The sequence below is a fragment of the Mustela nivalis genome, assembly GCF_964662115.1.
Source record: "Mustela nivalis genome assembly, chromosome: 17".
Lineage (NCBI taxonomy): Eukaryota > Metazoa > Chordata > Mammalia > Carnivora > Mustelidae > Mustela > Mustela nivalis.
The window spans coordinates 56,287,566-56,301,178 of record NC_139036.1 but is presented as its reverse complement, the minus strand read 5'-3'; the positions used below and the strand labels follow the sequence as shown (position 1 = coordinate 56,301,178).

At 62.1% G+C, this 13,613-nt stretch overlaps 1 protein-coding gene across 2 annotated transcripts in view; it reads right to left on the bottom strand.

Annotated features, from left to right (window-relative positions):
* Positions 1-2,154: 2,154 nt before the first annotated feature.
* The window catches only part of TMEM104 (transmembrane protein 104), a 53,958-nt gene continuing 42,499 nt past the window's right edge, over positions 2,155-13,613 (bottom strand). For both annotated transcript variants that reach the window (XM_082705093.1, XM_082705092.1), the window contains exon 10: positions 2,155-6,032. In XM_082705093.1, coding sequence (XP_082561219.1) covers positions 5,272-6,032 — 761 coding nt within the window. In that variant the 3' untranslated portion in view covers positions 2,155-5,271. The remainder of the gene's footprint in view (positions 6,033-13,613) is intronic.

Here is a 13,613-nt window from a genome sequence, read left to right as displayed (position 1 = left end):
AGGGGTCCACATGGGAGCCTGACGGCTAGCGGTGGGAACGGGAGGTCTGCTGTGGGGAGCCTCCTGGGCTCTCCTGGGCCCTGACTGACCTGCCGGCCCTGCAAGTCCGGCACAGGCAGCTTCTGCGATCAGACACGGCTTGGCTCTGCTGGTGCCAGGGCTCCTCGTGGGGGGTCAGAGCCCCAGGTCAGAGAATTTGCCCGATGTCTCAGTCCTTCATCCTCCCTCTGGGCTCCCCGCCCTGCTCCCTGCCCCCATGTCCTTGCTCTGTCACTTGTCATCATTTCGGGACCATGTAGAAGGATGGCTCTTGCTTACAATTTCCAATGCTTTCCCACCTCTCGTGTCGTTCATCTCCCACAACGACCCTGTGCTGCAAACGAGCCTGCATTCTCCCACTCATTCCGCAAACACGGTGACTGGTGCCGTCAGACCTCGGCTCGTGTGAACAGGGAAAGCCTGAGGCCTTGCTGTCCTTGACAAGTAGGGGGAGGCAGCGCAGAAACTACCTCCATGTAACAGGGAGGGGCCAGGGAGGGCAGTGCTCAAGGCCAACACCACGAGCAGCCACTGCCCCTGCCCTGTGCCCTTCCCCACACAGCTCTTGTGTTTCCTGGGCTCCAAGTAGTCCATGACTGCAGATGAGGCCACGAAACTGGTTTTTTTTTGTTTGGTTTTAGGCACGAGAACAGCTGAAACGGTGGAGTGAGAGAAACGTTTTCTTAAGATTTATTTATTTACGAGAGAGAGAAACTTTAGCAAACCCTGCAGAGTGTGGAGCCTGACGCGGGGCTTGATCTCATGACTCTGAGATCATGACCTGAGCCTAAACTAGGAGTCAGACCCTTAACTGACAGCGCCACCCAGGCGGCGCCCCTGGACTGGGGGAAATTTCTAACACTGCTCCTTTCCCGGCTGGACAGCCGGACTCCGCCATGGATGGGTGGCCCCGTCCATTACAGGCAATGTCATGTCCTCTGCCCTGTGGATTTTCCAGGTCTCAGCCACAGGTGGTAAATGTGGGTCTAGGTGAGTGCTCGAGGCTAGCGCCCTGGGAGTTGACCTGGACTATAGCGGCGGGTGGTGAGACAGTTAACTGCTGGCTACCGGCCCCCGGACCCGACGGACCCCTCCAGCTTCCTGACTCTGAGCACAGCTCTGGCTGGAGGGCTGCAGCCGGTGGGCTGGGAGGAGTCTGGAGGTCCAGGCTGCTCTCCGCTCACTGCCCAAGATCATTAATAACCAAGAACTGGAAAGATAATTAAAAGCCAAATGTGAAGCTGAGCCTGCTGCTGACTGGCTCCGAGGAGGGGCCAGTCTTGCTCCTGGAGCCAGGCTCTTGGCTGCTTCGTTCCTGCTCTAGGAATGTGTTCTGGGGAAAAGCGAGCCCCACGGGAAGTGGAGGCAGGGAGGTCGCCTCGCCCAGGTTCAGAGCCTGCTTGCTCTGGCTCCCCAGCCTCCTGCTCAGAGCCGTGGTGCTCCCGGCACCTCTGCGGGAGGACCGAGAGGGGGCCCTGCACCACGGAGGGGGCAGAAAGCCCGCCAGGGGAGAGGAAGGGAGCCGCGTCGCACGGCCACGGGCGAGCAGTCGTCATAAACGAGGTCCGTGCAGCACAGAGCAAGCTGAGTCCGCCCCGACACCACATACCTCCATGCTGGCTTTTTCTCTGGGTGGGACACGCGGGGAGGGAGGCCTCCGTCACCCGTCCCAGCGGCAGGAGCTCCGGTGTCACCCCGCTGCTGCGTGCCTGCTTCCCTGACCGGCTTTCCTGAGAGGCTCATTGGCCGCCCCACCTCTCTCCTGGGGCCTGTGAGTGGGCAGGGGGCGCAGGGCTTCGCCAAGGGCGGGCCTGATGGCCTCGATCAGGACACCTGGGCTTCAGTCCTGGCGCCAGAACTCTCCAGCTGGGCCTCAGTTTGGCTCTTCAGTTCCTGGAGCCAGAGAGAGACCACTTTCTCCCCTAAAGCCCTCTAGACCCTGAAGAATTCAGACCAGTGTCCCGTTTCGAATCGTAGCAGGCAGTTGCCACAGACAATTCCTCAGGAGGCTAAGAAACCAGCAGGTGCCGGGGACCCAAACCAGGGTCTCCGGTGACTCCTGGGTGTGTGGCGACGAGCACAGTTATGGCTGGCAAGTGACAAGAGAGCCGAGCGTCAGGACTAAGAGCTTTGTCGAGCACTTTATTGAGCACTTCAGTTCCCACAACTGGTCAGCGCGGCAGGTCCTGTCCCCCCCACCCCCCATCACACAGGGCGGGGAGGGGCACGGAGGCTCGGCCCTGCAAGCGGCAGCTCCAGCTTCTTGATCCACGTTCTCAACCCCCGAATTACACCAAGGTTCATGCGGAAAGCACCCAGCACTGTGCCTGGCACACACCAGGCCCTCGGGAAGCTCTTCTCCCTTTGTCCCACAGACACCATGAGCCCCAGCCCCGGGCCGGGGGAGAAGGTTTGCAAAGCTCGCTCCTGCAGTCCTGGGTCTCGGCTTCAGAAGAGCAGCTTTGCAGTGGCTGTTAGCACGGCCCACCCGGGGTCAGCCCTTCCCGGGAATCCGACGCCAGGTGGAGGACAGGTGGGGACAAGCACGACAAGCGCGGTCACACAGCCCCAGGGCCTGGTCCTGCCAGGCTCCACCCCAGGGCTGGATTCCCGGGAGCCGGGGTGCAGCCCCCCCGCTCCAACACTCCGACCTCAGTCTGCCCATTGCTGAGGCTGCTCCGGGCCCCCATGTGGCGAGAACAGCTGTGTCACTAAGGGCCTGGCAAGGTGCCCGCGGCCCACCTTCCACCACGCAGCAGTGCCTCCCAGCCTGTCACCGGCCATCTGCCCCGTCCATGAGCCGGCGGCCGCCTCTCTGGCCTTAGGTGAGGGAACAGGCAGGAGCCACTGGTGCCAAGGCCCAAAGGAACACGGACTCCCGCCTTGGCCTCGCCTGCCCTTGGGGCCAGTCTGGATGAAAGGCACCAGGTGGAGGCTGTAGAGTGTATGCGCTGCTCCCCCGCCTCCTCTGTGGCCTCCTCCTCGGCCCTCCGTGCCACTGACCCGGGGGGCCCAGCTGTAAAATGGAGGTCACGACCCGACTCGCCCACCTGACCACCCCAAAGGACGCGCTTGCAGCCGCGCGTGAACAGGCATCACCGGGCTCTGTCTGCTGCTGGGGTCCTCTCCCTCACCCGGAGGGAGGAAGACGACCTCATCTGACCTCCAGGTGGTCAGACAGCGGGTGAACGCCGAGGAGCAAAGGAGCCCAGACAGCAGCCATGGCGAGCACCCGGACTCACCGTCAGGGACGTGGCCACCCACGGCGGATTCGGTCCCTCCAGGCCCGGGGCTGCCGGGCTGGAGGCGGGGCACCCGACTGTACTGCTGTGTTCCTCCAGACTGTCCTATAAATCAACCTGGGCTTTATAATGCTAATAAATTCACGTCCAATATTTGGTTTGGAGCCTGGGGTGGCAGAATGACTTAATTTGCTTTGCCCTTAAGCAAGAGGGGATGTAACTGGGGAGGGCTAAGTACGGATGTTTTGTGTTTCTGGCCAGCAGCGGGGCAGCTCCAGGGAGGGCCACTGAGTGCCTGCCCTTCCCCACCCCCCGGAGCCATCCCCGCTCTGCCCCCCGGGGGCTGGGGCCTCCCAGGAAGAAGCCGCCGTGGCAGATGCGGAACGGTGGTCTTGTTTTCACATGGATGGAAAATCACAATACTTGGGGACGGACTAAGATGCATGACAAGAGTGAGAACGCAGACCACGGCCAATCACACACAGCCCCGGGCTCTCCCAAGCTACGGAGGCCGTGGCGGGGGGCATGGACTCCCCAGTTTCTACATATCCCAGGTCTTCCTCCCTCTCCTTCCGAGACCACCAGGGGCCCCAGGAGAGCCAGTGCGGTCACTCTGTCCAAGGAATGAACACCGCGCGGTGCAGGAAGCTATGAAGGTTCCCAAATGTGGGCTGAGCAAGGCACTGAAATCAAAGGGGGGGGGGTGTTGGGGACCTGAGACCCCACCCCAGACAGGCAGCTCCAGGTCAAGCTGCTCTGGGCTCCAGGGCAGGTGGGCCAGGCCCAGGGCTGGGGGCACGCCAGGGAGGGTCAGGAAGGACCCCCAGGTCCTGAAGCAGAAGGCACATTGAAAATGCAGAGTTCACTAGTCACCTGGGTTTCCACGAAGGCTGGCCCAGCAGACGCATGTGTGCTTGTGACAGGGGTGGGAGCACGGAAGAGCTGGCGAGGTGGCCGGAAACCCACCCCTCCTTCCGTGAGAATGGTGCCCCATCTCACCCCACAGCACCCACAGCCTGGCTCAAAGGGAGCCACCGTTCGTACTGGAGAGGGAGCGGGGACAGCCAAGCCTGCGGCTGCCCACAGGCCTGACCTCTTGGGGGTGGGAAGCAGCACCTGCGCACCGCCTCAGGCCGAGGGAGCTCCCAAGCCACTGTGATGGTGGCTGGGGGAGGGGTCCCTTCCGTGGTCCTTACACACAGCCCCCTGTACGGCAGGAGACCCTGCGGGCCGCATGCGGCAGTCAGGAGAGCAGAGGACCCCTCTGGGATCACAGGCTCTGGGCTTTAAACCGTCTCCTGGGCTGAGTCACTAGGGGCCCAGGAGCTCAGGACAGGTTGGCAGCCACGGCAGGGGCCCGCACAGCAACAGTCCAGGGACCTGGTGCCGATCAGCACTTCCTGTTCTCGTCACAGGGGCTGGCCAGGCCTACTCCAGGCCTGAGGGGAAGGTGGGCCCTGTCTGTCCCTGGCAATCCCCGTGGGGAGCAGCGTGAGGGCCTGGGAGTGGCTCTGAGGCAGGGGCTACGAGTGGAGCAGATTCCCCAGACAAGGATGCACGAGGCGCTGGGACAAGGGAGGGGACGTGGTGTCTGGTATAAACAGCGGCAGTGCCAGCACTGTCCCCACCGGCGGCGGAGGAGCCTGCCTGGTGATTGTCTGGTACGGGCTGTGCGTAGAGCCGTGGCCCAGAGTGGAGTCTGGGGTCTTCGTGTGCCCAGGCCGCACAGCTCGGCGGGCTGGGGCCAGCTCCACGCAGGGGGGCCCCGGGGGAAGGGTCACCTGGCGAGTGAGGCGCAGCACAGACTGCGCAGAATCCTGTTTGTGGGGGGAGAAGACCCCCCCCAGCCGGAGATGTGGAGGGTCCCCTCCGAGAGTCCGGCCTCAAGGAACCCTGGCAAGGAGCCGGCTCTTGGCTCTGCAGGGGGGAAGGTGAGCGGGGGCGCCAGATGGGAGCCCCCACCTCTCTTACCAGCAGACACATCCCGCCATCAAGCCTGGGTCTCGCTGAGGACGATGTTGGCGGTGACGAAGAAGAAGCAGGAGAAAGCCCAGAGCAGCACAAAGCCCACCCAGAAGGTGTGGCGGAAAGGGGACCTATGCTTGTTGACCGTCCCGTAGCCCAAGGTCAACTGGGTGTCCTTGCGGCAGTGGTAGACCAGGAAGGCGGGGATGACGTACTGGATGCCCGTGCCCGCGTAGGCCCCCGTGATGCCCACCAGGGACTCCAGGTCATGGGTGCAGAAGGCCACCAGCACCGGGGGCAGCAGGGTGATGGTGGGGAACACCACGCGGTCCACGACCCAGGGGTACGTGCCCCCCTCGCGGTGGAAGAGCGTCTTCCAGTTGTTGCGGAGGGTCACGGCGATGATGGGGAAGTTGGTGCTGATGGTGAAGACGGGGAAGAGGCCCAGGAAGAAGCGCACGGCGGCCGAGCTCACGACGTCACAGCGCGCGAAGTTGAGGGTGTACATGTCCATGAGGCTGTCGCCGCGGAAGCAGAAGATGGCCGTGAAGCAGAGGAGGCCGTAGAAGGCGAGGATGAGCACGTAGTCCAGGAAGACCAGGCACGTGAGGCGGCGCTTGGAGGACACGGGCGTGACGAGGGACGGCAGAGAGTGCTGGCACATGAAGGAGTAGACGCACACGCCGAACAGGTTCCGGACCCCGGAGAGGTCAGCCAGGGGCGGGTGCCCCTCCCGGTGCCCGTGCCCGATGCGCACCAGCGCCAGCACGATCATGATGGCGAAAGCTGCAAGACAAGAGGGCGGTCAGCCAGCTGAGCGGAACGGGCCCTTCCCGGGGTAGTTGTTGGTCTGGGGCGTCCGCCGAGGGCCCGGAGCTCCGTGAGAATTGTGAAGTTCATGTACCCCGATGGCCACGTGCTGGGGCCACTGCGGACTGTGCTCCCTCTCCCCAGTGTCTCTCGGGGGATCTGGGCCTGAGAGGGGCTGTGCTGGGGCAGCGGGCAGGGTGTCCGCACACCGTCTTCCCTGAGGAGTGTGTGGTCCTGGCCCGGTTGACTGCTCGGCTCCCCTGAGGGGCTTTCTTGGAGCCTCTACCACTCCCTGGCCTGGCGCAAGCCTGGGGCAGAGCTCAGGTTCACTCTCAGACAGAGGCTAGACTGTCTGAGGCATGGACCCCCTCCCTGTGGGGGAAGCTGGGGGTCTCCCTGCTGTCCCCTCAGGCCACATCACACTCCCTGGAGCCCAGGAACGAGGCCTTTCTCCTGGGATTCACAGAAAGCCAGCCCATGGTCTTCCCGCAATGACACTTGGGAGTGGGAGCAGCAGGAATGTCATCTATTACTTTTAATCGGAACTGTCTGACAGAGGGGACAGGAGCGGGGCGGGAGCAAGGGAAGAGGCCTGTGCAAATTGCCAATGAAGAAGATGATTTGTTTCCTCCTCAGCCTGCTCCGGTCCCTGTGGCTCCTGACTCTGGGCGCCCCCCCCCCCCCCCCCCACTGCTCAAGACACCGCCTTTTGCGCCCTGCCGGGTCAAGGGGAAAGCAGCGACCCAGCTCCTGTGGGGGTCTTAGCCCTGGGAGCCGTCTCTGGAGGGTGGAGAGGGGGTGACGGCCCAGTCCGGGACCCCGGCAGTCTGGCTCGTCCCATGTCTGGGGCTGAGGGCAGGAGGGTGTGCAGGGCAGAGATCCGAGTAGAAGGACCACACCACGCGAAGTGCACTGGGCCGGGGTGGAGGTGGGGTCCCCGTGTGCCAGCGAGTCTGTCTGGGGACCAGAAAGGGTCACAACACGAGCTGAGCAGTCAGGTGGCTGCAGCTGGCAGACTGAAGCAGGGGAGGGGAGGCGCAGGGAGGCGCAGGGGACACCTGGGGATGAATTCTTCAGGAGGCAGTGGCCGGCACTTCTGCGATTCAAACCCCACTCTGCCACCACCGTCTCATGTGTCACCTTGTGACCTGGTGCTACTCGCAGCTTGGAAAGAGGCGAGAAAGCTGTCCCCTGTAGCTTGGCCTCAGGGCCCTGGGCGTGGTGGGAGAAGGCAGAGCCAGCAACCCCAAGTCACTGAGTCACGGCTGCCTCGCGCCGCGCGTGCTGTAGTGCCCCTCTGCCCACCTTCCTCCTCCACGCCGCACCTCCAGGGAGCGGTGGGACACACAGGCTGGCTGACCTCAAGGTGGCTGTCTGTGCAGCCCTGGCTTTCCCAACTGCAAATACACCAATTTACGGAGGTTCCCCAAGGCAGGAGGTGGGGTTTTTAAAGCACACGGAGGCGTGGACAACCTCCATCCTCAATGTATGGCTACTGACAGGTGCTTCTGGAGTCACCAGCTTGGGAGCTGCGTGTCCTTATGTCAATGATGATACGGAACATTTCTAGAACTTTCAGGTGGCTCACAAAGGCATGGCTATGGGAGATAAGAAAACTTGTCTCACCAGCTTCCCTACTTAGGCTTACAATCACAGCGGGATCACTGGATTAGTCTCCCGCTTGTTCTCTTACTAGAGTCGATTTCCAAAAACTGGACCTACCCCCAGGGGCTAGATGTTGGATCCCATCCAGGAAAGAAGATGCCAGAGGCTGTTGGGAGGCGCTTCCAGCATTAAAGAGTGGCAGCTCCCAGAGAGGGCCCCAGAGGGGGACAGGCCACCCCCACCCCGTGAGCTCCACTCCCGTGAGCCCCACTCCCATGTGACCCACGCCGTGCCACTTTCTCGAAAGCTCACATAAGCCGCGTGACTTGGCAGCACAGGAAGGCAGTGGTGCTCCATCGTCCCCCGGATCCTGACTGAGTGCCTGCCGGGGGCCGCTTACGGCTCCAGTCAGGGGAACGGCACCCCACGCCCCCAGAGCAGGCGCCCAAGGAACGCTACCTGGGCTTGGATGCACTGAGGACTGGCTCTGAGACGGGAGCCCCGGCAAGCCCTGGGAAGGGGTAGTGGGAGCGTGAGGCCGGGGAGCCCTCGGGTCCCCCCACACCTCCTTGCCCCCATCACTGCGAGGACACAGGGTGGGCGCTGGCCTCTTCTCCGGAGTGGAGCGGCAAAGGCAAATGTTCTGGCTGGTCTCCCAGCTGGCATGTTCAGAAGAAACCAGGGATACTCCCGACTTCATATTGCGATAGAGGGACTGAGAGGGAAGGGACAGGAATGAAGCAGGAGGACCAGGTCCTGGACTAGAGGCACCGGCCCCTCCCCCTGCGACCACATCCCTCACCCCTGGCTCCTCCCTCCCGTGCCCACCAGAGTTCACCAGCCATCTCCTAGACTGATGGTCCCGTCCCTGGGAGACAGCTGATCCCCAAACTCAGTGGGCCTGATCATAAATCAAGAAGAAAGGAGGGTGATGGGCGTGAGCGACAGACTGTCAGGAAGCGCGACAGAGAGCGGGGCTCTGAGTGTCCACGGGTGTCCGACACTCGGCCGGCCACTGCCAGAAGCTCTTGCGCTGACCTGGCCATGGCTGGATGGGAGGTGTGGACAGATACCGCCCGGAGCGGTGGGCGCTCCCCGAAGCCTTGCTGACCGGGCCTGCGGTTCCCCGGGGCAGGGGTCTCTCTGACCCTCCCAAGCCACGCTCAGAGAGCCCCGGGGAGGCGACCAGGGTCACAGCCCACATCCCCCTGCATCCTTGCCGGAACTCCCACTCCAGGGGGTGAGGAGATGCAGCAAGTTGCCAGGGAGGATTCTGTGGTGGGGAAGGAGGTGAGGGCCTGACACACGTCACATGAGGAGTGGCTGCTGGCCTTGGGTGGCACAGCTGTGAGGTGATGAGGCAGGACAAGAGACTTCTCTTTAAATAGCTGAGGTAACAGCTCATGTGAAAAACCTGCACTTGTTTCGTGGAGCTCATGGCCCGGCTGGGACCACCCACCCACCCAACAAAGCTGTGCTGAGTGCCCAGGCCCACGCACACTTCTGGGCAGCTGGGGACAGTGCATTAAGCAGATACCATGTCTCTCGGGAGGCCACTGTCCAGGGCAACTGATGGAAGTTGCAGAGGCAAATTACAACAATAGAGAGAACTGGTAACAGCCGCATTAGCTGCAGGGTAGGTGATGAGATCCCCATTGTGGGAGGAGTCCAAGTCCTATCGAAGCTCATGGGAAGAAGACCAGCCAGGGGTTGCAGCAGAGACCGGGCCCCAGGATGAGGTACTGGCCGCAGGAGGCGCCCCCCCAGGAGCTTCCCCGTTTCCAGGCTCCCACCCCAGCGATATGGCCTGGAGAGGTGTGGGACCTTCACACACTTACTCTGGCAGCTGCTGAGTGCCAGCCACTGGCCTCATCACAGCCACTGGCCTTGGGGCGCAGCCTGCCCCCTGCTCCCCCACATCCAGTCCTCGGGGGCCCGGGACAGTTGGCTTAGGGAAGACGCTGCCCTTCTCTTTTGGAGGAGGCCAGGTTCAAAGTAAATTTTACAACAAGAACATCCCCTATGGCAATGTCAGCGTCCTATCACGGGGATGTCGGCGACTATCAGTGTGGCGGTCAAGGTGGCACCACGTACCAGGTGTCCTCTCCTTTACCCAGGCACCATCTAGCTCTCAAAGCCATCAGAAGAGAAACCCTGCTTTCCAGAGGCGGCCTCCTGATCCTCGCTCTCCCCAGCAAGAGCTGGATAAGCAGCCCGGCCGGGAGCTGCGGGGCCTCGAGGCTGTCTGGTGAACCCACACCCTCTGACCTCCTGCCCAGGGGTAAGGGTGGTCCTAGTTTACCGGGGGGGGGGGGCAGTGAGAGACAAGCAGTAGCGCTTGTACCACACGAGCTGGTTCCTCCCCTCCTGAGTCCCCTTCTGCGGTCTGGCTGGCTGTGGGAAGTCACAGATGGGCCAGGGCCTCCCAGGAGGAGGTGACCTGCTCTTGCTTGCGACAGAGCGGGGGGCGGGGGGGGCAGGGACGAGCAGGGGTCTGAGGGAGGGGCTCGGGGTTCTGCTTTCAGCTCTATCCTCTGTGTGCCCAAACCCATCCCTGGGGAGGTGAGGAAGGGCCAGCCTGCGCTGGAAGGGTGGACAGAGAGGGGCTCCTTGCAGGGTCTGTGGCAGCGGAGGAAGAGGTGGCAGACCCTGCCCTGGTCTCTGGGCCCCGGTGAGGCTCTCCCCACTGCTCTCGGCGTGTGGGTGAGGCCGGGGCAGGGCTCCACTTTCCTTACAGAATTCCAGGGTCTGCATGGTGCCGGCACGAGGGGGACCACCTGCCCAGGCACCCTGGCCTTGGGGAGCCTGGGGCGGGGCCTTCCTTGCCTGGATGGGGGCAGGGCAGAGCTCTCCCAGGAACCCCCTGCCCTTCCCCCACCGTCCCCAGGATGTCCCCGGTGGTGTTGCGGGCACCAGGCCTTCCGGCAATCAGCGGCTGTCTCCCGCCTCACCCGGGCAGGGCTGCCTCCTGGAGAGCTGCCCCTCCAGTCTCTGACCTCTGAACCTGGCCCCGCTCGTCCCAAGACTGGGGCGGGCCCCAGCCTGTGCTGCTCCAGACGCCTCGCTGTTCTCTGAGCTCCGTAAGCGGCTTTAGCTCGGACACAGGGGAGGCGGAGGCCATCCGTCAAGGCGGCTGTCACGAGGATGGCACTCTCTTCTCCGAGCAGAGAACCAACATGCCAGGGCTAATGATAATGAATGGCCGTGGTGTGCCCGCCTTCAGAGCTGGATCCGGGGAGGGTCTGGCACTGGCTTCCTCCTCTACCACAGTGCTGCCCTCGGAGGAGGCTGGGGCACAGATGCGTCTCTCCTCAGGCTGGTCCCAGGCTGGCCTGGGACTCCCGGGATTCAGGAGGGCTGGGGGGAGCGACGGGGTGACACCCGGCTGAGCGGAGGTCAGCTGAAGACCAAGCAGTTCCAAAGCCCTTAAGCAGGTGCCTGGGCATTTGTTCCTTGAGTAACAGGACCGACTGTGGATGAGAGCCACTTCGCAGGTCCCCGGGACCCACGGGGCCGGGGTGTGAGTGGGGGCCCCCCCGTGGGAAGCCCTAAGGCCTTGGAACCCCCCGCGGGGAAGCCAGGAGGCCGCTGCTCTTCCTGTAAACAAGCTCAGCTTCTCAGATCACGTGGGATTCAACCAGGCCCTGCCACCGAACTCTGTCATCTTGGGTGGTCCTGTCACTTATCACTGCCTGCGTTTTGCCACCTTTAAGAATGGAGCTGGTCACGGTGCATCTCATGAAGGCACCTGGGTAGAGCCTGGCCCAAGCCACCCCTCAGAACATGGAGCGCACTGCTGTCCGAGAAACCTTATCTCCCCGCCAACAATCCTGGTCCTGGGCAGGCAGGCACCTGCCAACCCACAGTTCTCACCTGATTCTCCTTTTGCTACGAGGAGCAAAAGGAGCCTGGGATCATCCTAGGGACCCCACCTGCCTCGGCTGGGTCAGGGGCAGTCATTCCCCTTCCAGGAACACCCTCTATTCTGGGTGTCTCTAGCCCAGGCATCAGACCTGGGCTGCTCACGGCTGTTCCGTGAACCAAGAAGCTCCCTCTTGCTTCGCGGAAGGCCAAACAATGACCACGTGTCCCCACCACTCTGTCATGTGGGGGGACCCTGGGTGTGTGCTCTTTCTGAACAGGACTGAGACTGAAAAGGAATTACGTTTGGATTTTGGGGGCTTGCACCGGTCCGTCCTCTGGCCGTCACCCTCCCAATGGAGCACAGGCTGAGAGTTGGGATGGGGGCTCCTTTGACAGCCCCAGAAGACAGGACCTCCTGGCCTATCAAGCTGGGAGGAGTCCCCTTGGGGAAAGATGAGAAGTTCCCTCACAGATGTGCCTGTTCGCACACGCATCTTGGGCCTGGGTCAGATTTTATCTCAGGCTGTAAGACGCTCTGGGATGCCTGGCCTTGCTTGTAGTAATGCATGAAAAGTCACCTGTGTCTCCATTGAATGGAGGGAATTCAAAGCCCATCGAGCTGTGTTCCCACACTGAGTCACCCTCTGTGTGACGGGAGGACTCCAACTCTGTCGTCTTCATGGTCACTGTATTGTCATCATCATGGACGAAGAGAAGGGCGTCTGGATAATTAACTTATGGAGTGAGGTTCCACTCTGTGGCTCTGTTGTCGATTTCAAAAGGGGCGCCCGGCCGGCTCAGTCGGTGGAGCACGGGACTCTCGATCTCGGGGTTGTGAGTTTGAGCCCCACGCTGGGTGCAGAGATGACTGAAAAATAATTATCTCAGAGAACTCAGAGCGGAGTTCCTTTTTCCGAGTGTGCTGGGAGGAGGGCGCCGTGGTATTGGAGCAGGTATTTGAGTCTCTAAAGCTATCAAGTCTCAAGCAGGAAATCAAGAGTTCTGGCTTTTCCATTCCTCCCCTTCCCACACCCTGCGAGCAGGGCAAGTGTCTCCATTTTTCATTCTTCCGCTGTCAGACCAAGCTCAGCTGGTAATGGTGGCAACAGCGAAGCCATGGGCCCTCTGGCCAGGAGCCCGATAATCTCCTTCCCAGATTGCAAACATAAAACTTTAGCTCTGTCACCTTTCCTGAAGGCCGCCCAGTCTCTCCTCTTGTTGGGGACTTCATTATCTCTGCCTCTAATTCCTGGGCGGAAGCCCTGACCTGCAACGAGACCGCTTGGAGATGGGGCCTTAAACGAGCTCATAAGGGCTCTAATCTGATGGGACCCGGGTGCTTACAGGAGGAGCCCGAGGTGCCAGAGCAGTCTCCCTGCGCACGGAGAAAAGCCTCCGGGAGAAGAGCAGCCAGGAAGAGAGGCCGCACCAGAAACCAACCCCGCCAGCACCTTGATCCTGGGTTTCCAGCCCCCAGAACAGAGCAAGGAAATCTCTACTGTTTAAGCCACCCAGCCTGTAGCATTCGGTCCTGGCAGCCTGAGCGGACAGAGGTATCCGTCCCGCAGAAGCTGGCTGCACAGACAAACCCGGGTGGAGAAAGCATGGGGAAAACAAGCAGAAGCAGTGCTCGAGGGTGCTCAGGGGCCCCTAGGCTGCACATAAGTCCGGGAGCTCCTGGGCAGCTGCGGGCCCCATTAGCTCTGAGACACCCGGGGCTGCTTCTGACACGTGGGTGAGGCTCACCTTGGCCTGTGTGAAGCCCAGCTCTGCGCAGAGACACATCTACAGCCCCTACCACTGGTCAGAGGCCTCGCCCCCCTAAGCACAAGCTGGGGCTCACCTCCCTCCCCTTGCCAGTGTCCAGGCGGCTGGCCCACGACCTCCCAGCCTCTGGGGACCATCTGATGGGCTGGCCAGCACACATCTCGGCCAAATGCAGAGCTGTTGACAACAAAGGCTGCTCACAGAAGTGGGGTGGCCATGTAGTGGCCTTGCCTTGGGGCCCCGCAGGGCTCTTGGGTCAGTTCCATGAACGAAAGGGACAATGTGGCAGCACGGGCTGGCTCTGCGGCAGACCGTAACCGG